The 21499-nt window shown below is 46.1% G+C and overlaps 1 protein-coding gene across 1 annotated transcript in view; it reads left to right on the forward strand.

Moving 5' to 3' along the window:
• The window catches only part of FCHSD2 (FCH and double SH3 domains 2), a 220112-nt gene that overhangs the window by 83577 nt on the left and 115036 nt on the right, over nucleotides 1-21499 (forward strand). Inside the window, exons 4-5 of the mRNA XM_048494752.1 lie at nucleotides 12279-12355; nucleotides 15052-15196. Coding sequence (XP_048350709.1) covers nucleotides 12279-12355; nucleotides 15052-15196 — 222 coding nt within the window. The remainder of the gene's footprint in view (nucleotides 1-12278; nucleotides 12356-15051; nucleotides 15197-21499) is intronic.

Genomic DNA, 21499 nt, shown 5'->3' on the forward strand with positions numbered 1-21499 from the left:
CGCCTAAGGAGACTCCACCAGGAGAATCAGGTTTGATTCCTACTCTGTCACTTGAGCTGTAGAGGCTTATCTGGTGAGCCAGATTACCTTGTGCACACCAACACATGCCAGCCTTGGGCTAGTCCCAGTTCTTCGGAACTCTCTCAGCCCCACCTACCTCACAGGGTGTTTGTTGTGGGGGAGAAGGGAAAGGAGATTGTAAGCCCCTTTGAGTCTCCTGCAGGAGAGAAAGGGGGGGATATAAATCCAAACTCTTCTAACCATGTATGTTCACCAAGGGGGTTCAGGGGGGAGAGAGAAAGAAACAGATTCCAACTGAACTTTCTGTATGTTGGGGAGATTGCTAGTATCATTGGCTCCAGCAATGGATATCCGTTTAAGAGCTATGCTAAGAATCTTCTCGTTTGCCATGCAGATGTTAAACGGCAGAGGCCCAGAATGTTTTATAATAGACTTCAAAGGTATTTCCCTGCGGGAGGCACAAGGCCAAATCCATCAGATTCATAATAGATGACAAGAGGGTCATTTCCCAGTTTGTTCACTGACCTCTCTCCTCTGGAGTGGGGCTTATTTTCTTTGCAACACCCACACAATGGCTACAGTTGCCTGCAATGCAAGATCTCTTGCCTTTATGAGCACGTTGAGTACGGGAAATAATTTTCACTTGCAATTGGAGGTTCGGCAACTCCGCTTCCATGGTCTACTTCAGTGGTAAGCAGGCCCTGTAGCGGTGCCAGGAGGTACTCAGAGCCCTCTCTGTGGGCATGGCAGCAAACAGAGTGCCCCACACAAACGCATCTAGGCTGGCCTGGAGTGGCTGGGCTCAATTATTAGCAGTAAACCCTAAGAGTCTAGTTTTGGGGAAAAGCAGTGTGGAAGTAACCTGGTAAGTGCTGTTAAACCCCACTGATTTTCATGGGAAAAAAACTAAAGCCGCGATCCTTACCTGGAGTAAAGCTCAGTTGCTGGTAATGGGGCTTGCTTCTGAGTAAACCCTCCTAGGGTCGTGATTCACCCATTGGAAGAAGGCTGCGGTGGCTTCTGAAACTTAAAGCCACCGACTACCATAATCTTACTCCTGGAGTAATGCACCTCCGAATAACCCGGTTTTTTCTAAACTAAAACCTCAGCATTCAGGTTAAATTGCCGTGTTGGCACTTTGCAATAAATAAGTCGGTTTTGGGTTGCAATTTGGGCACTCGGTCTCGAAAAGGTTCACCATCACTGGTCTACTTAGTGCAATGATCAGGGGAGAAGACGTAGAAAATCCTCATGGCTGAAACAAGCGGAGCCATGATGGGTTTCAAGCACTTGCTTAACTGAGAGGCTGCAGGTGAGATGATCCATCGTTCTTCTCTAGGAGCAATTGTGCATTCACCTGGCTGAAAGGTCCTGGCTATGAAATCGACCTGTCTGAGAAGAAGAATTGTTGCTACTGGACCCCTACAGCCCGCTGGGTGACCTTAGGCTAGTCCAGGGGTCTGCAACCTGCGGCTCTCCAGATGTTCATGGACTACAATTCCCACCAGCCCCTGTCAGCATGGCCAATTGGGGGCTGATGGGATTTGTAGTCCATGAGCTGGCTCCTGAACCTGAGTGTCTCTCTGAAATCTTTCAGCCCCTCCTGCCTCGGAAGGTTCCTGTGGTGGGGAGAGGAAGGGAAAGGAGTTTGTAAGCCCCTTTGAGACTTCTTACAGGAGAGAGCAGAGGGGGATAAAAACCAACTCTTCCCTTCCTTCCGAAGGCCAAGCAGAAGCTGTGTTGTGCAAGAACTCCACAGGCTCAACCCTCTCCCAAAGTCAACTGCCCAGGCACAGTGGCACCCAGACACCCGCTGCGGATCCCTTCAATATCGTTATTATCAGCTGCTATATTTGTAGGCCGCCCTTCCCCTGCATAGATGTCAAACTTGCGGCCCAGAGGTGGGATCCAGCAGGTTCTCACCAGTTCCCAAAAGTGGGTTACTAATTATTTGTGTGTGCCGAGGGGTTACTAATAGGGTCCTGGCTTTTCATCTCCAGCCCTCAGCCTCCCCGAGGCCTCCTGCCTTGTCATTGAAGGTTCCATATAACAGTGCGACTAATAATGTAACTCCCTGAACTGGGTTAATCCCTTTCAGGTACTGCAATTCATTGATTCTCAGCCTTTCGTTGCCTTTTTAACTCACGGTCTCTATCAAAGAACCTGTGTGTTCACCATTGCTGTGTTCAGATTTGTGAGTTGGGGCATTTTCTATAATGTGATAATGATTTAGAAATGACCTGGTGCAAAAAATTTTGGAGATGCAAGTGGTGGGGTGGCTGCCCATGGGGGGGGGGGCATCCAACTCAGGTTTTGCCCAGGGCTCAGGTTTGCCTAGGTACGCCTCTGCCCCCCTTTGCTGAGGGGGGGGGCTGTGAGGAACCTGTTATAAAATTTTGGGGGGATCCCATTACTGTCGGACCTCAGATGTTGTGGACTTCCAGTTCCAGCATCATCCCCTGCCTGAGGATGAGGTGGGAACAGAATCTAACATCTGGGCAGTTATTACCATGCCTTATGGGCTCAGGGCCGCTTCAAACAACAATAAATGCAAGAAAATTTAAAGATTATAAAACCAACAGCTGCCTTAACTCTAAAAACCCAGATGGCAGTTTAAAAAATTTCATTTCAATACAATCAGTTCTTATCATTTATAGAAGGGGTGTGGGGAGGAGGGAGACCATTTGAGTGTAAACCATAGCTGCCCTCAACCTTGGCCTGGTGAGACAGCTCTGTTTTACAAGCCCTGCAGAATTATATCAGAGCCAGCGTGGTGTAGTGGTTAAAAGAAGGTGGATTCTAACCTGGAGAAGCAGTGTTGATTCCCCACTCCTCCACCTGAGTGGCGGAGGCTTATCTGGTGAACCAGATGTGTTTCCACACTCGTACTTTCCTGCTGGGTGACCTCGGGCTAGTCACAGTTCTCTCTGAACTCTCTCAGCCCACCTGCCTCCTAAGGTGGCTGTTGTGGGGAGAGGGAGGAAAGGAGCTCAAGTAAGCCATGTGAGTCTCCTTACAGGAGAGAAAGGTAGGATATAAATCCTCCTCCTCCTCCTCCTCCTCCTCCTCCTCCTCCTCCTCCTCTTCTTCTTCTTCTTCTTCTTCTTCTTCTTCTTCTTCTTCTTCTTCTTCTTCTTCTTCTTCTTCTTCTTCTTCTTCTTCTTCTTCTTCTTCTTCTTCTTCTTCTTCTTCTTCTTCTTCTTCTTCTTCTTCTTCTTCTTCTTCTTCTTCTTCTTCTTCTTCTTCTTCTTCTTCTTCGAAGGTTGGTAGATTTGGGGGAGCCTTCCAAAAGGTTCCTTCTTTCCCACTTGGGTGAGTTTGTAGACTTTTTTTTTTAAACAGCTCCTTGGAGAACAAGTCAAGTAGGTTTGAAATCTATTTTTAAGGAAGAGGTTTGCCTTTTCAGACAGCACCATGCTACAGCAGCCGTTAACATTTGTTCGGCTTTATTCTTCAACATTTTAACAAAACACACTTTTGCATAATTAATTCTGTCCCGAGCAATACTGCCAAAGACCTTTTTTTCTCCGCGTGCCTGTAATCTGCTCCTGCATATGGATCTACTTAAATGTCAGGGAATGCTAGTATGTAGAACCGCCGGGTATTTCCCGCCTTAGAAGGATCGGTTGAAAGAATCAGGACTTGTAGATTCTTATCATACTTTTTGAGGATGTTCAAGGGATTCGGTTCGGTTGCCGTTGTTCTGTTTGCTCTCCGTTAACGGTGGAGCTCACATATAAAATACAGAACTCAGGTGGGGGAAGTAAAGTTTCAGAAATATAGAATCTTAGAATCATAGCGTTGGGAGAGATCACAAGGGCCGTCAAGTCCAACCTCCTGCAGTGCTGGAACACACAATCAAAACACTCCTGACATATGTTCATTCAGCCTCTGTTTAAAAACCTCCAAAGGCGGAGACTCCACCACACTCCGAGGCAGCGGATTCCACTGCCCTGACGGTCAGAAAGTTCTTCCTAATGTTTAGGTGGAATCTTCACCTTGAACCCCATGACTCCTGGTCCTAATCTCTGGAGCTGCAGGAAACAAGCTTGCTGCCTCACCAACATGACATCCCTTCAAATATCTAAACATGGCTATCATGTCACCTCTTAACTTTCGCTTCTCCAGACTAAACATTCCCATCTCCCCAAGTCTCTCCTCGTAGGGCAGTGGTGGCGAACCTATGGCACGGGTGCCAGAGGTGGCACTCAGAGCCCTCTCTGTGGGCACGCGTGCACAGAGTTCGTTGTGGGGGGGGTGGAAAATCCCCCCACACACACACATCTAGTCTGGCCTAGGCCACTGGGCACAATATGTAGGTAACCCTGTTAAGTGCTGTTAAACCCCACTGGTTTTCATGGGAAGAACTGAAGCGCAATCCTTTACCTGGGAGTAAGCTCGGTTGCTGGCAATGGGGCTTGCTTCTAAACCCTCCTGGGGTTGTGATTCACCCATTCGAAGCGTTGCACAGTTGCTTCAAAGCAAAGCCACTGACTACCACCAAACTTACTTCCAAGTAATGCATGCCTTGGAGCCAACCGGTTTTTCTAAACTAAAACCTCAGTGTTCAGGTTAAATTGCCATGTTGACACTTGGAGACAAATAAGTGGGTTTTGGGTTGCAGTTCGGGCACTCGGTCTCGAAAAGGTTCACCATCACTGTCGTAGGGCATGGATTCCAGATCATTTACCCTTTTGGTCGCCCTCCTCTGGACCCATTCCAGCTTGTCAATATGAATGTTGTCTGGTACATCATCAGCTGCTGTTAAAAAAAAATGAAGGTTGAAAATCCTTCAAGTTAATTCCCCAGAACTAGCCAAACTTTTTTTTACTGTCTTGGCTAAGATTTTTTTGGTACTTAGTACTGCTAATTTAGGTGCTGTTTTATTAATGTATTTGGATCTTATTATTTGCATTGACTGCCAAGGTGAGATTATTTTAAGGTTATTTAAATGTATTGTTGCTGCAGCTTGAGTAGTTTTTTGGGTCTGTGTTTTTGTTTTATTCATTTTATTGGCTCGAGTAGCCATCTTGAAGGCCCCTGAATAGCAGGATCAGCATTCTCAAAATAAGAAGTAAACACTGCTTTGAGCGATTCAGTTTCTCGAATGGTTGTTTCTGTCAATAATCTTTGGTGCTGCTCTGCTATTAAGTCTAAAACCTGGATTGTTGTGAAAGTGAATATAAAATACTAGATTTTTATCACATTCACACACATGATTAGCTGTTCTTTTCCTCACCTGGTCAGTTTTGATTGAATACTTTGATTGAATACTTTCAGGGTGCTTAAACTTAGTATCTGACCAGCGGAACCACGACCCTTGAAAGGTCTTATCCCAAAAATCTTGTTCAAGCTGCAGTTTCTACTGCAGATCAGCTGTTAATTTGATGGCTTCCAGTTGAATTCCGAATCATCTTCAAGGCCTTACACGGCCTGGGACCTTCGTACCTTCGGGACCGCATTACCCCATATGTCCCTACTCGGCCTCTGCATTCGGCAGAGGCCAATCTACTGGAATTCCCTGGCTCCTCGATGATGCGACTGGCCTCCACCTGGGCCAGGGCCTTTATGGCTCTTGCCCCGGCCTGGTGGAAAACTCTCCCTCCAGCCATCCGGGCCCTGCGGGATCTTGGCGATTTCCGCAGGGCCTGTAAGACTGAGCTGTTCCACTGGGCCTTTGCAGAGACCAGTCGCTGAATTATGCCCCCCTCTGTTCTCCTGTGAGAGTCCCTTTGCATCTTTGGGACCCACTGTGCCCCCCTCTTCCCTTGTTAGGAGAATTTTTAAGTAAGGGTTTGCGGGACGCCAATTTTATGTAGCAATCGCTGTTTTAAATTAAATTAATAATTTTAGAGTTTATGGGGCTGAGTTCTTAATGTTAGGTATTATTTATTAGTTGCTATTTACTCGCCCTCTTGTTATTGTATTTATGTTGAGGGTGTACACCGCCCAGAGCCCTTCGGGGATGGGGCGGTATACCAAATTGAATAAAATGAATGAATGAATGAATGAATGAATGAATGAATGAATGAATGAATGAATGAATGAATGAATGAATCAATGAATCAATGAATCAATGAATGAATCAATGAATGAAATGCAGCTGATAACCGTGGTATTTAAAGGCAACAAGGGACCTTGTTTAATTTGAAGGAAGGAAGGAAGTCACAAGTTAAATTCTGGCAGCATTCTTAAATTGATAGTTTCAGGGGACAGCCATGTCTGCAGAAGAAGATCCAGATTTGATTCCAGGAGCCTCTTGGGGGGTATATGTTTTCAAGAGTGAGAACTCCCTTTTATCAGATACAAGTAGAAACGGAAGTCCCTGTCTGGCAGAGGGAGCGTTGACTGTCAAAAATTCATGCTCCAAAAATCTTTGTTGATTTCCATACTCTGTTCCGCAGAATGATGTGAGTAGGGTTGTGTATTCCTCCACTACCCTCGTTGTTGTAGAATGCTCCGCCTGGGTCCTAGTGGCTAACTAACCCTGCTCATCCCATCTGTTCAAAAGTCGTTCAGTGACCTATAAATGCTCTTGTGTCAAAAGTACCATTTCCAATAATGCACAAAATAATGGTTTTGACAAAGGCAGCAAGTAAAAATGAATGATAATTCTCATAATCATTTAGCACTGCGTTCTAATGCGGAGACATACAGTTTTCTGAACTGCTGCACCTCAACAGACTGAACTATCATCTTTCTGTGGAATAGAGCATATAAAGTGCTATTAAGAACATAAGAACAAGCCAGCTGGATCAGACCAGAGTCCATCTAGTCCAGCTCGCTGCTACTCTCAGTGGCCCACCAGGTGCCTTTCGGAGCTCACATGTAGGATGTGAAAGCAAGGGCCTTCTGCTGCTGCTGCTGCTGCTCCCGAGCACCTGGACTGTTAAGGTATTTGCAATCTCAGATCAAGGAGGAGCAAGATTGGTAGCCAGAGATCGACTTCTCCTCCATAAATCTGCCCAAGCCCCTTTTAAAGCTATCCAGGTTAGTGGCCATCACCACCTCCTGTGGCAGCATATTCCAAACCCCAATCACACGTTGCGTGAAGAAGTGTTTCCTTTTATTAGTCCTAATTCTTCCCCCCAGCATTTTCAATGAATGCCCCCTGGTTCTAGTATTGTGAGAACATTTCTCTGTCAACATTTTCTACCCCATGCATAATTTTATAGACTTCAATCATATCCCGCCTCAGACGTCTCCGCTCCAAACTAAAGAGTCCCAAACGCTGCAGCCTCTCCTCATAAGGAAGGTGCTCCAGTCCCTCAATCATCCTCGTTGCCCTTCTCTGCACTTTTTCTATCCCTTCGATATCCTTTTTGAGATGTGGCGACCAGAACTGAACACAGTATTCCAAGTGCGGTCGCACCACTGCTTTATATAACGGCATGACAATCTTTGCAGTTTTATTCTCAATTCCTTTCCTAATGATCCCCAGCATAGAGTTTGCCTTTTTCACAGCTGCATTGAGTTGACATTCCCATGGAACTAGACTTGAATTTAGCTATTCCCAATGTGGTTGGTGTCTTTCTCTTGGAGTCTTGTATGAAGACTGCCCTTTACAAATACTGTTTTTCCATATGCGGTCTCTAGATTTGAATCTGAACCTTATCCTTTGTTTAGTGCAAATGTTCATAGAATTGGAAGAGACCCCCAAGGGCCATCAAGTCCAACCCCCTGCCATGCAGGAACACACAATCAAAGCACTCCTGAATAACTTCAGTCTGGAAATAACTCCAGTCTGGAAACCCCTTCAAGCTATGCTACAGCTAGCCATTGGACAGATAGGATATCTTCAGCCCTGGGACATTGCCTCCGTTTAAATATTACAATCCCGACTGTTTGAATTAAACGGGTGCCAAGTGACCCACAAGCAAGTATTGAGCACACTCCTCGACTTCATGCGCAACGCAACCGTGCCAAAGGTTAAACTATTGGTAGATTTCCCAGTTGGGAGCCAAACAGCGCCGGTCTTTGTCTGGGGGATCTTTTGAGAGGCGGAGCGGCCAGCAGCCCCGAGAACGGAACAAGAAGAACCTTATCTTATACGCTGAATATTAATACAAACCCCACTGTACTCGTTTTGACTGAAAAACAGCGGCTTTTGTGGCCATTGACGCTTTCCTATGTGAAATATCCAAAACCTTTGGAGTGCCAGACTTTTTAACTAGATGGGTCTACAGCAGAATTTGTGCCTGGATTGGGGGGGGGGGGGGGGGGGGCGCGTGAGGTTGGCTGTATTTCAGCTGCTTACAATCCCTTTGCCTCTCCGATCCAAGTGATCTAGACTGGGTTTTTAAAAAAATTATCTATCGCAGTGGTGGCGAACCTATGGCACGGGTGCCAGAGGTGGCACTCAGAGCCCTCTCTGTGGTCACGTGCAAACAGAGTGCCCCCCCCCCCAATATATAGGCTGGCCAGGGCCACTGGGCTCAATTATTAGCATTAAACCTAAGACCTAGTTTTGGGGAAGCAGTGTCGGTAACCCTGTTAAGCGCTGTTAAACCCCACTGATTTTCATGCAAAGAACTAAAGTGTGATCCTTTACCTGGGAGTCAGCTCAGCTGCTGGCAATGGGGCTTGCTTCTGAGTAAACCCTCCTAGGGTCGTGATTCACCCCTTCGAAGAGTTGCACGGTTGCTTCAAAGCAGAGCCACCGACTACCACCAAGCTGACTCCCGAGTAACCCACGCCTCGGAGCCAACCATTTTTTGCTAAACTAAAACCTCAGTACTCAGGTTAAATTGCCGTGTGGGCACTTTGCGATAACTAAGTGGGTTTTGGGTTGCCATTTGGGCACTCGGTCTCGAAAAGGTTCGCTATCACTGATCTATCATTTTCCTTCTTCACAACTATAAGGATGACCTGGGTCATTCATCGGTGTTTATATCAAACTGGGGCTCAAGATAGGGCCTCACATGTCCAGATTGTATAGTCTAGGGCAGTGGTGGCGAACCTATGGCACTCCAGATGTTCGAGGACTACAATTCCCATCAACCCCTGCCAGCATGGCCAATTGGCTGATGGGGTGGCAGATCATATTTATCATCTGGAATCTCCTAGGTTAAATCTCTGAATCAAAGGGTAACAAACTTTATTTGTTACAAGGGCTGGATATGACGTAAGTGTGACTTAGTTGAGCTGGAGGGGGGGGGGGAGTTGCCTTGGCTGACCAGAGAATGGCACTGGAGGGGGGGGATGCTTGGACTGGTGAGCCCAAAGCAAGGTGGGGTGGCTTCCTTGAGGAGGCTTATCAGGCTCTCGAGCTTGCTGAGGCAACACCCCCCTTTTGCTCCTGATCTGTTAGAGGGGGTTGCCGGAGAAGAAAAAGAAGGAGGAGGTGGAAGAGGAGGAGCAGCAGCAGGAGCAGCAGTTTGGATTTATATTCCCCCCTTTCTCTCCTGAAGGAGACTCAAAGGGGCTTACAATCTCCTTTCCATTCCACCCCCCCCCCCCCGCACAACAAACACCCTGTGATGTGGGTGGGGCTGAGAGAGCTCCAAAGAACTGTAACTAGCCCAAGGTCACCCAGATGGCATGTGCTGGAGTGCAGAAGCCGGTCTGGTTCACCAGATGAGTCTCCACAGCTCAAGTGGCAGAGCGGAGAATCAAACCCGGTTCTCCAGATTAAAGTGCACCTGCTCTTAACCACTCTACCACGCTGGCTCTCAACTGACTCATGGGCCTGAAAGGGCCAGATCTGGCCCCCAGACGGCATGTTTAACAGCTCTGTTATAGTCAGTTCACTGGGCCATATTGCATCTCCCAGTCATGAAACTGAACTTCTCTTTTCCTGGTATCATAAATACAATGCTTCTGTGAGCCACTAGCAAATCAGGTCGGAATAACTATTAAAAACAAACATCTTATCCTTTCTTTCATTTTTTGCGATAAATGAACAAGTGAAGTTGAGCAATTGAGTTTTGTTCCATTTGGTATGCAAGCTGTAAACTTCTAGATTATGATTTATCAAGTGTCTCGAAAGGAGCCAGGCTTGCGAGGAATTCCGCTTTGATCTCGTTCCAGTTTTTCTTGCAAGGACGGGATACAGAGGAGAGTATTCTCCTGCAGACGGGGAGAGAATAGCTCTCTATACACAATCAGAACCCCACTGATGCCCTTCAGAAGTCCTTGCTCTGAGCGTAGCATCATTCTGAATGAAGCCAACACCCCTCCAAATGGAGAAGTTTGGATTTATACTCCCCTTTCTCTCCTGTGAGAAGACTCAAAGGGGCTTACAAACTCCTTTTCCCTTCCAGTCCCCACACACAGGCCCCTTGTGAGGTCGATGGGGCTGAGAGAGTTCGGGGAGAACCGCGATTAGCCAGCAGGCTTCATGTGGAGGAGCAGGGAAACAAATGTGATTAGCCAGCAGGCTTCATGTGGAGGAGCAGGGAAACAAATGTGGAGTAATGGGAAATCAAGCCTGGTCCTCTAGATTAGAGTCGATGTGCTCTTAACCACTACACCATGCTGCCTCTATGGCATTAGATCACTATGGATGCTGGCTGCATTAGAATCTGCACAGCCATCTTTCCAGCATTAGTGATACAATACCAGTGTTGCTAATGCCAGTTAGGGTTATGCACAAGCAAGCAATTAACATGTTCATGGGGTGGCACGGTGGAAGAGCCTCTGCTTTGCATGCAAAAGGTCTCAGGTTCAATCCCCAGCTTCTCTATCTGAAAGGGCTGGGCAATAGGTAATGCGAAGGACCCCATCCTAAGGCCCCAGAGAGCTGCTTCCAGGCGGAGTAGCCAATACTGACCTTGATGGACCAAGAGTCTGACGTAATATAAGGGAGATTCATCTGTGTTTAGGAAGGGGCGGTCTCTCAGAGGTAGGGCCTCTGTTTGGCATACAGGAAGTCCCAGGTTTGATCCCCAACATCTGCCAGTCTGAGTAGAAGGTACTGATCTTGAGGGTCCTGCGGTCTGATCAGAGGTGGGATCCAGCAGGTTCTCAGCAGTTCCCGAGAGTGGGTTACTAATCATTTGTGTGTGCCAAGAGGGGGTTACTAACTGGGTCTGCTTTTCTGTTAGAAATTCCATTAGGTCCAAAAATCATCAAGTCCTGTTGTTTCCTTTGTGGCTGGTTAGCGAAGGTAGAAAACGGGATAATTCTCCCTGTTGGGCTGTTTTGAAAACATGTTTTAGAAATATGGGAAAGTTCCTTGTTTGCGGAAAGTATCCTTCTTTTGATTTCTAGGAACAAAATTAAGTATTTGAAAGTATTACGTATTTGACAGGCAGTCAATTAGAGGAGAAGTAGTTGTTTCTATTGGCAGTAGACGATAGGACTTGCTAGAATGAGTTTAAATTATGGACAGAAAGATACCAGCTGGAAATTAGGAACTTTTTTTAACAGTAAGAGTTTTTTACAGTAACAGAGAAATTATTAATGCCCCGCCCCCAGAATGCCCGGCCATGCCCCCATCGTGCCCCGCCCAGCCCCACTGGCGCTACGCCACTGTTTGAATCCCACCCCCATGGGAACCTGTTACTAAAATGTTTGGATCCCACCACTGGGTCTGATCCAGTATAAGGTCATTTTGTGTGTTCATGTGCACAATTGCACAGTAGTTCCCGGCCTTTTTTCACTTGTGTACCTCTTGACAACCCATTTCCCTAAAATTGTACCCCCATATTAGCAAAGGTTACCCATGTAACCTTTTTGCATACCCCTAAGTGCTCCGGCATGTACTCCTGGGGGTAGGTGTACCCCAGTTTGGTAACCACTGTGGTAACCCACAGGAGGATTTTATGTGTGAAAGAGAATTTCATGGTATTTTGCTGCTGTTCTGCCACCTGGCTATTTTTTAAATATAGATATATATTTCATTTATATCCCGCTTTTCCTCCCAGTGGCTCACAACATTCTCCCTGTCTCCATTTTAATTCTGAATTAATTAGTTGGATTAATACCTCTGGGAACCGGACCGGGAATTGCCTATCAATAATCATCTCAGGTTATATTGGCACTATTACTGTGGGCCAAGCATACAACTAGCCCGTGTTACTGCTCTGGAAGGGGCATATCTAACTAGAGTGGCAAACAATACCGCATATTGTGTGGGTTTATAAAGGAACCTTTTTATATCCTGCTTAGTGAACCGGCGGGGGGTTAAATATCATTCCTACTTTACTCTTGAGAACATGATTGAGATTTTAGCGTATTGTTGGTACGGTACTTAGTACGGGTATGCCGACGTTATATGTTGCTTGCAAATAACGCTGTGCTTATCTCTTTAACAGGGCATTCAGAAATTGGCTAGTCAGTACTTAAAGAAAGAATGGCCTGGAATAAAAGCAGATGAACGGAACGATGTCAGGTAATTTTTCACTTGTTTCAGATGCTTTAAATTGCTCGTGATGATAATCTGCAGCTGGGATCACGTGCTTTTTGTTTCAGACTTGTAATTTATCCAAGCATTCTTACTGAGGAGGGGAGCTCAGAAAGTTTTAAGGCACTTGATGGTTGATTGACAAAGATTAGTGTGGCAGACTGTTAATATATATTGTGTCGGATGTGTTCAACTGTTTTTTTAAAATCATTTTTTAAAAATAAAATAGTATTCATAGACTCATAGAGTGGGAAGAGACCCCAAGGGCCATCAAGTCCAACTCCCTGCCATTCAGGAATACACAATCAAAGCACTCCTGTCAGATGGCCATCCAGCCTCTCTTTAAAAACCTCCAAAGAAGGAGACTCCACCACACTCCGAGGTAGTTCATTCCGCTGTTGAACAGCCCTTACTGTTAGGAAGTTTCTCCTGATGTTTAGGTGGAATCTCTTTGCTTTCACGTTGGACCCATTACTCCTGGTCCTAGTGTTTGGAGCAGCAGAAAACAAGCTTGCTCCCTCACCAACATGACACCCCTTCCAATATCTAAACATGGCTATCATGTCCCCTCCCCATAACCTTCTCTTCCCCAAACAAAACATACCCAGCTCCCTAAGTCTCTCCTCATAGAACATGGATTCCAGACTATTTTATTTATTTATTTATTATTTAAACTTTTATACCGCCCCATCCCAAGGGGCTCTTTTTACCATTTTTGGTTGCCCTCCTCTGGACCCATATTGCTACAATAGAATTTCAAAGTGGATATGTGTACATACAACCAGGCAGTTAGAACATAAGAACATAAGAACAAGCCAACTGGATCAGACCAGAGTCCATCTAGTCCAGCTCTCTGCTACTCGCAGTGGCCCACCAGGTGCCTTTGGGAGCTCACATGCAGGAGGTGAAAGCAATGGCCTACTGCTGCTGCTGCTGCTCCCGAGCACCTGGTATGCTAAGGCATTTGCAATCTCAGATCCAAGAGGATCAAGATTGGTAGCCATAGATCGACTTCTCCTCCATAAATCTGTCCAAGCCCCTTTTAAAGCTATCCAGGTGAGTGGCCATCACCACCTCCTGTGGCAGCATATTCCAAACAGTTAGGGCTTAAGCAGTGTTTCTGCTTCCACCTTTCCCGGCAGGTAGATCAGGTGGGTGGAGTCTGCACCTATAGGCCCCAGCTCCGACTGAGCAGGAGTGTGTAAGCCCTCAGTCTTGCTCCTGTCAACCAGCCACGAGCTCATCCGATATCACGGGACTGCAGTGGACCTGCGTTGTGAGCACATCCCATAGTAGACCTTTTTTATATGGCGGAAGAGTGAAGTCGAAGACTGGAGACAGTTTTTCCATGGCATAAGGTTTCTGAGGATCAGCTTCATTTTTGTTCCCCACTATCAAAATCCGGCTCTGGAGAAACCAGCTGGTGTTTCTTTAAAGAGAAGCGAAAAAGAGTGGGGGGTACAGCAGCTGCTGAGAAGCCACGAAAGTCTGAGACTCCTTCCGCACATGCAGAACGATGCACATTCAATCCACTGTCACAGCTGTTTGTTTTTTTAAAATGTTTAGCAACTGCTAACTCTTAGGCTCCTTCCACACATGCAGAATAACGCACTTTCAAACTGCTTTCAATGCTCTTTGAAGCTGTGTGGAATAGCAAAATCCACTTGCAAACAGTTGTGAAAGTGGTTTGAAAACGCATTATTCTGCGTGTGCGGAAGGGGCCTTAGTTAACTGTTTGAAAGAGGATTTTTTCCTATTTTGCACAGTAAAATCCAGCTTCAAAATGAATTGGAAGTGGATTGAAAGTGCACTGTTCTGCATGTGCGGAAGGGGCCTGAGATTTTCCTGTAATCCTGGCTTTATTTTCAGAAGTCACCGTAAAATGCTGGATGCTAAAAAACCAGGGGTCGCCCCCCCCCCCCAATCCTTTTTGAATCTGTGGACACCTTTGGAATTCTGACATAGAATGGCCGCTGTAGGAGGCGGAACCAGCCACGATCTGGCTGCCGCATCTCACATTCAGTCACGCAGCGAAGATCCTTGTGCTGTGCTGGCAAACCTTTGCCAAGGGGACATTTTAAAAAACCTGCACGCCCAAAGAAATCTCCAGCAGTCACTCAGAAGCCTTGCTGGGCCACAGCCCCAATGGGCCCCACCCAGAGGTGGGATCCAGCAGGTGGGATCCACCAGTTCCCGAGAGTGGGTTACTAATTACTTGTGTGTGCCGAGAGGGGGTTACTAATTGGGTCCACTTTTCCGTCTCCACGCCCTCGCCTCCCCGAGAGGCATCCTGCCTTTGAATGTGAAGGTTCCATATAGCAATTGCGACTAATAATGTAACTTCCTGAACTGGGTTAATCCCTTCCAGGTACTGCCATTCATTGATTCTCAGCCTTTCGTACCTTTTATCTCCCCAGTCTCTATCAAAGAACCTGTGTGTTTCACCATTGCTGTGTTCAGATTTGTGAGTTGGGGCATTTTCTGTAATGTGATGATGATTTAGAAATTACCTGGCGCAAAAAATGTTTGGGGGTCGTGGTGGGGTGGCTGCCCATGGTGAACTGGCCGCCTGATGTCAATTATCAGCGGCAATAAAACTCTTTTTCCCGTCTTCCATTCTCCTGCTCTTCCTTGCCCTTCCCTGCACATCTGGAGGCCTTCTGACATTTCCCTCTGCCTTTCAGGAGCATGTACCCCGTGTGGAAGTCGTTCCTCGAAGGCACGATGCAGGTGGCCCAGTCGAGGCTCAATGTCTGCGAAAACTACAGGAACCTGATTTCTGAACCTGCCAGAGCTGTGAAGTGTTTCAAAGAACAGCAGCTGAAAAAGGTATTGTCTGGAGGAGAATTATCGTGAGGCGCTCTTCCTCGGCGGTTGGCCTCCCTCTGCCTGCTGGAGTTCCAGCTGTGGGTTGGAGTTCTTGGTTTCAGGAGTATGTGGCTCAGCCCTCTCTGTCCCAGGCAGGAAATTCCCCAGCACATATCGGAGTATTCCTCACCAGACTTCCTCCCCAGCCGTGCTTCTCCCAGCCATCTTTAAAGGGGTTGCTCCGCCCCCCGGGCCTTTCCCACCCAACCAGGGCCTCTGGGCCGGTCCCTAATCCTTCCCTCAGAGGCCTGACCGGCCACCTGGCCCATCCATCTGGGCCCTGCTCCACCTCCTTTGAGCCCCTCCCGGGCATCCCCCTCAAACACCGAGGCCTGGTGGCCCATCAAGAAGCCCCGCCTGTTAACTGCCCCTGCTGCCTATTTTTATATTTAATTATTGTTTTCTTACCTTGTCAAATGAAATTACTTATATCATTTTGACATTGCTTAAAGCACGTTACAGAATGAATTGTGGCATAGTTTGGAACAAAAATAACATTCTTGGTAGTACAATGGAACCTCGGTTTTCGTTGGTAATTCGTCCGAAAAGAATCAATGAAAACCGAAACCGATGAAAACGGAGGCAAACTTTTCCATAGGAATCAATGCAAATCCAATTAATCCGTTCTAGGCACTCCAAAAAACATACCAAAAACACATTTTTTGGTGAATAAACATAGTGTTTAATGCTGAAAACGGTAACAAACAATAACACTAAGACCAGCTTCAGAGCCAGTGGACCAATGTCGCACCAGAAAGCTGTCCAAAGAGGTCTGTTTCTGACGCCTCTTTAAGACTTGTCTGAAATGGGGCAAGATGTTGTCATTAAACAAGTTGCAGACACGGCCTGCAACAGCTTTGTCTGGGTGATTTTTCTCCACAAACCCCTGCACCTTACTGCGAATCAATGAAAACCGAGGCAAATCGATGAAAACCGAGACAAAATTTTCAATGAAAAAATCGATGAAAACCGAAGGCAATGAAAACCGAGATTCCACTGTACGTTCATTTTTATCACCGAAATTCCACCCGTCAAAGATAAATTCAGTCCGTTCCATCTCACCAAGTCTTTCTTCACGTCATTCCACACTCTAGCATAATTATTTTGGAATAACATACAGTCCGTGCTTGTCAACCAAGTATTTAATTTTTTTATTACCATATATCCAGATAGTCGAGATAATCTAAACTGTGACGTTTGATCCATATTTTCAGTCAGTTTTTTAGTTTTAGTTTAATGAAGCTTAAACCCACCAGATCCCCAAATTCTTTTATTTTGCATCACAACATATTCCACATTTTGCACCAGCTCTTCCAATGTCATCACTCCATCATCCGCAAAAGCTTTCAGTTTATAGTGCCGCTTGCCAACTTTCAAACCCCTTATTTGATCATCACTTCTTATGTTTCTGTTAAGAATCTCCAAAGTCAGTATAAAAAGTAATGGCTAAAGAGGGCATCCTTGTTTAGTTCCTTTTGTTATGTCATGTTCTTTCCGACATTTCCAGTTTCCAATTATTTTAGCATACTTAGCATATTCCAGTTATTTTCGTATACTTCAGATCCTCTGAAGATGCCAGCCACAGGTGCAGGCGAAACATCAGGAGAAAATGCTACTAAGAACATGGCCATTTTAATTAATTAAATTTATAGGCCACCTCATCCCCGAAGGGCTCGAGGCGGCTCACAACATGACTGTTTCCAGAACAGTAAATCAATATAACATAAAATCTAACTCATTAAAATTCAGCAGCAATTAAAACAATAAATACAGATTAAACAACAAAGGTTGTGTAAAAACACACACACAGGCGCCCGGTCTAAAGGCCAAAGGAGAAGGGAGGAGAGGCAGGGCCCAGGATGGAATCAGGGCCCTACCAGGATGGAAAAGGCAGCTTAGTTCCGGTTTCAGTGGGGGGCAATAGAACCGCGGCCAGCCCCTCCAAAAGCCCGGGAGGAGTTACGACCCCACCCTCCGCACTCCACAACACCCCATTTTAGCATAGTGTTTGGTGTAGATTGCCTCTGTACCTTTCACAAAATCACTTCCGAAACTCATTTTTCTTCAAGGTGCTGGTGTTGACCTTTAAGGCTTTACGCGACCTGGGACCCTCGTATCTTCGAGACCGCATCACCCCATATGTCCCTGCACGGCCTCTCCATTCTGTGGAGGCCAATTTATTAGTAGTCCCTGACCCCTCAATGATGCGGCTGGCCTCCACACGGGCCAGGGCTTTTACGGCTCTGGCCCCGGCCTGGTGGAACACTCTCCCTCCGGCTATTAGGGCCCTGCGGGACCTCAGTGAGTTCCGCAGGGCCTGTAAGACGGAGTTGTTCTGCCGGGCCTTTGGAGGGACCAGCCGCTGAAATGGTGCCCTAGTTGACTCCTTACATCTGAGCCTGTCATCCTGGGACTCGTCCTCCTCCTCCGGGGAGAATTTTTAAAAATGGGGTTGGCTGGACGTCTCTACTACTGTTATTACTGTTGTTATCGCTGTTTTAAAGGTTTTAGTCATCTATTTATATTAATTATTTTATGCTGTACACCGCCCAGAGCCCTTCGGGGATGGGGCGGTATAAAAGTTTAAACAATAAATAAAATAAATAAATAATACGCTAAGCATAAACCGCAAAAGGCGTTATCAAATGCCTTTTTCTGCATCCAGAAAAAAACACGGCTACTGGTTTATCGTTGTGCTTCTCATAGTCCTCCACCACATTCAGTATTCTTCTGACATCGTCTCTCGGTTGTCTATTTGGCAAGAAGCCACTTCGATCTTCATGTATGAAAGTTCTTTTAAAAAAAACTTTTTAGCCAGCTTGCCAAGGTTGCTGCAAACAATTTGCAATGATTGTTTAAAAGTGAAATTGGTCTGGTATTCTTAACATCTGTTAAGTCTTGGTCCTCTTCGGGGATCAAAGTTATATTAGCTTCTCTCTAAGAATCTAGAATTTGCCCTTTTTTGTAAAATCCCATTCATCATTGCCAGAAGAGGTTCCATTAATACCTCTGCGAAAGTTGTAGCGTGACGCTGGTAACCCATCAGGCCCCAGTGATTTATTCAACATTACTTGCTTCATGGCCTCTACTAGTTCCATAGTTGAAATTGGGCCATTCTTTATCTCTCTTTGTTCTTCGGAAAGTTGTGGTGCATTTTGCTTAGCTAAGTACTTTTCAGTATACTTTTTTCTCAACATATTACTTTAAAATAATGTTGAATAATATTTAAAAAGCATTCCTAATTGTTTTCTCATCAGGGACTGAGTTAACTTTTCAGCGTGGTATAGTGGTTAAGAGCAGGTGCACTCTAATCTGGAGAACCAGGTTTGATTCCCCGCTCTGCCACTTGAGCTGTGGAGGGTTATCTGGTGAACCAGATTCGCTTGGGCAGTCCAACACATGCCAGCTGGGTGATCTTGGGCTAGTCACAGTTCTTTGGAACTCTCTCAGCCCCACCTACCTCACAGGATGTTTGTTGTGAGGGGGGAAAAGGGAAAGCCCTTTTGAGTCTCCTTACAGGAGAGAAAGATGGGATATAAATCCAACTCTTCTTCTCTTCTTCTTCAATGTATCTTTGTAATAAATCTGTTCTCTTTGAGTTTTCTTAGTTTTGTGTCTAACGATCTCCCTGGTTTACTGGTCCATTCAAAAAAATTTTGTTTAGCAAAATTCAGATTTGATTCTATTTCTTTTGAAGGCCTTATCAGTCTTTCCTTCCACTATTTCCTCTTTTATTCCTATTAATTGAGCTAACTCTGTAATGAAAAGTTGCTTGATATTTTGGCCCTCACTCTCAGGTGTTGATCTAAAGCTTAGGAAATCTTCCCGCTGTCTATATTCCAGCATAGCAGTCTGATCTTGATATTTCTCACTGACTTCCTCAAGGTGTTGTACCTTTTGGCCTACACAGTTATTTTTCATCTCCTTAAAGTCCTCAGTTAGCTTTTTCTGTACAGTATTGATAGAGAATCCAAACATAGAATCCAAACATAGATATATATCTCCAAACTCCTCCTCCTCCTCCATTGCCAATAGTGGAGTTGAATTTTATTATTCGAGTTTACATTACTGGTATATATTGTACATCTTCCCTAACTGATGGGATTGCCAACAAAATAAGAGATCAAATTTTATAAATGAAGTCATACGTGTCCTACAGAGTAGCAGCCACCCATGAAAAGTTGCCTTCTTTGGCAGTGGCTTGGAACCTTTCTGAATTAGGCTAGAGCAGGTTTTCATTATTAACAGGTTTAAGGGTTCAAGAGTCCTGTGGCGCAGAGTGGTAATTTGCAGTACTGTAGGCAAAGCTCTTCTCACAATCTGAGTTCAATCCCAACAGAAGCAGGTTTCAGGTAGCTGGCTCCCAATGGACAGCCTCGTGCTCTTCTGAGGCTGGTAGAATGAATACACAGCTTTCTGAGGGGAAAGTGTAGATGTCTGGGGAAGGCGATGCCAAACCGCCCCGTAGACATAGTCTGCCAAGTGAACATAGTCCCTTCAATAGAAGTGGGTTTCCGATCGCCAAATCAAGGTTGTCTCAGCCTTCCATCCTTCCAAGACGGGTTAAATTAGTCCCCGGCTTGCTGGGGGTAAAGTGCAGACGACCGGGGAAGGCAGTGGCAAACCACCCCATTCACAAAGTCTGCCTAGTCAATGCTGTGAGGTGATGTCACTCAACGGGTCATTCAGTAATAATTAGATGCTTGCGCAGGGGACTACATTTGCCCTAAGGGTGTAGTGGAAAATTGAGATGTTGTCAGCCACATCCCAGGCAGCCGGCCAGAAAATCAGTACAGAGACAACCTTGTGCGCTAAATACACACAGCAGAGCGAAGGAAGGGAAATAGCCTGTTGCTTTTTTAAAGCAGAAATCATGTAGTGGGTGAAATGCAGTATGTTAGATCAGTTTATTCACGGCGACTTTAGAAGCGGTATAATTCCATACATCTGGTTAAAAAAGGAGGTTGGTTCCTTAGCATGGTTCCCAATCTACAAGCCAACTGAACTGGCGTTCTTGAATGAATAATGGAATCATAGAGTTGGAAGAGACCCCAAGGGCCATCAAGACCAACCCCCCTGCAATGCAGGAACACGCAATCAAAGCACTCCTGACACTGGGCCATCCAGCCTCTCTTTAAAAACCTCCAAAGAAGGAGACTCCACCACTCTCCCAAGCAGTGAATTCCACTGTTGAACAGCCCTTCCTGATGTTTGGGTGGAATCTCTTTTCCTTCACCTTGAACCCGTTACCCTGGTCCTAGTCTCTGGAGCAGCAGAAAACAAGCTTGCTCCCTAACCACCATGACGTCCCTTCAAATATCTGAACACGGCTATCATGTCACCTCTTAACCTTCTCTTTTATCGCTGTGCTATAGTGTCTTAACCTCCTGCATCTGTGTATGGTTCTTTAGTTGCACAGTGGCAGATAGGAAGGCGCTCCAAAGGGTGATCACTACTGCCCAGAGGATTATTGGCTGCCCTCTCCTCTCCTTGGAAGAACTCTATAATTCCCGAAGACTGAAGAAAGCCCAAAATATTCTGAGAGACCTGTCTCATCCAGCACACTCTCTTTTTGAACTGTTACCCCCCGGCAGACGATACAGGTCTATCAAAACTAGGACAAAGAGGCTTAGAGACAGCTTCTACTCTAGAACTGTGGTTATGCTGAACTCCGTGGCTTCGTGTTGATGTGTTTGGGGCTGTGTAGGGATGGGTGGAGGAAGGGGGCAGTGAGGATGGGGTATGCGTCTGAAATTGTGTGCATCAAGGAATGCTGCTGTAAATTTCGTTGTGCGTGCACAGTGACAATAAAATGCTTATGCTTTTGCTTCTCGTCAACAAACTAAACATCCCCAGCTCCCTAAGAACAATGGCCCATCATGCTCAGTATTGCCTGAGACTGGCATCAGCTCGCCAGGACCTCGTGTGAAAGACTAGCGCATTACCTCATCTGATAAGTGGAGATGCCGGAGATCGAACCTGGGACCTTCTGCAGGCCAAGCGGATGCATTACTACTGAGTCACGCCCCATTCTTAGGGCTCTCCAGAGTCTCAGGTGGCACTCTTTCACATCACCTGCTGCCAGGTCCTTTCAAGTGGAGATGCCGGGGATTGAACCTGGGGCCTTCTGTGCGTGAAGCAGATGCTCTTCCTTTGAGCTGGGGCCCTTCCCTTATCCAGAGTCAGACCATTGGTCCGTTCTTGAATATTCAGCAGGGGAACTTTTTCAGCCAAGCATTTGGGCTCAGGTGGCATCTGGAGGCC

The sequence above is a fragment of the Sphaerodactylus townsendi genome, linkage group LG04 (assembly GCF_021028975.2).
Source record: "Sphaerodactylus townsendi isolate TG3544 linkage group LG04, MPM_Stown_v2.3, whole genome shotgun sequence".
NCBI lineage: Eukaryota > Metazoa > Chordata > Lepidosauria > Squamata > Sphaerodactylidae > Sphaerodactylus > Sphaerodactylus townsendi.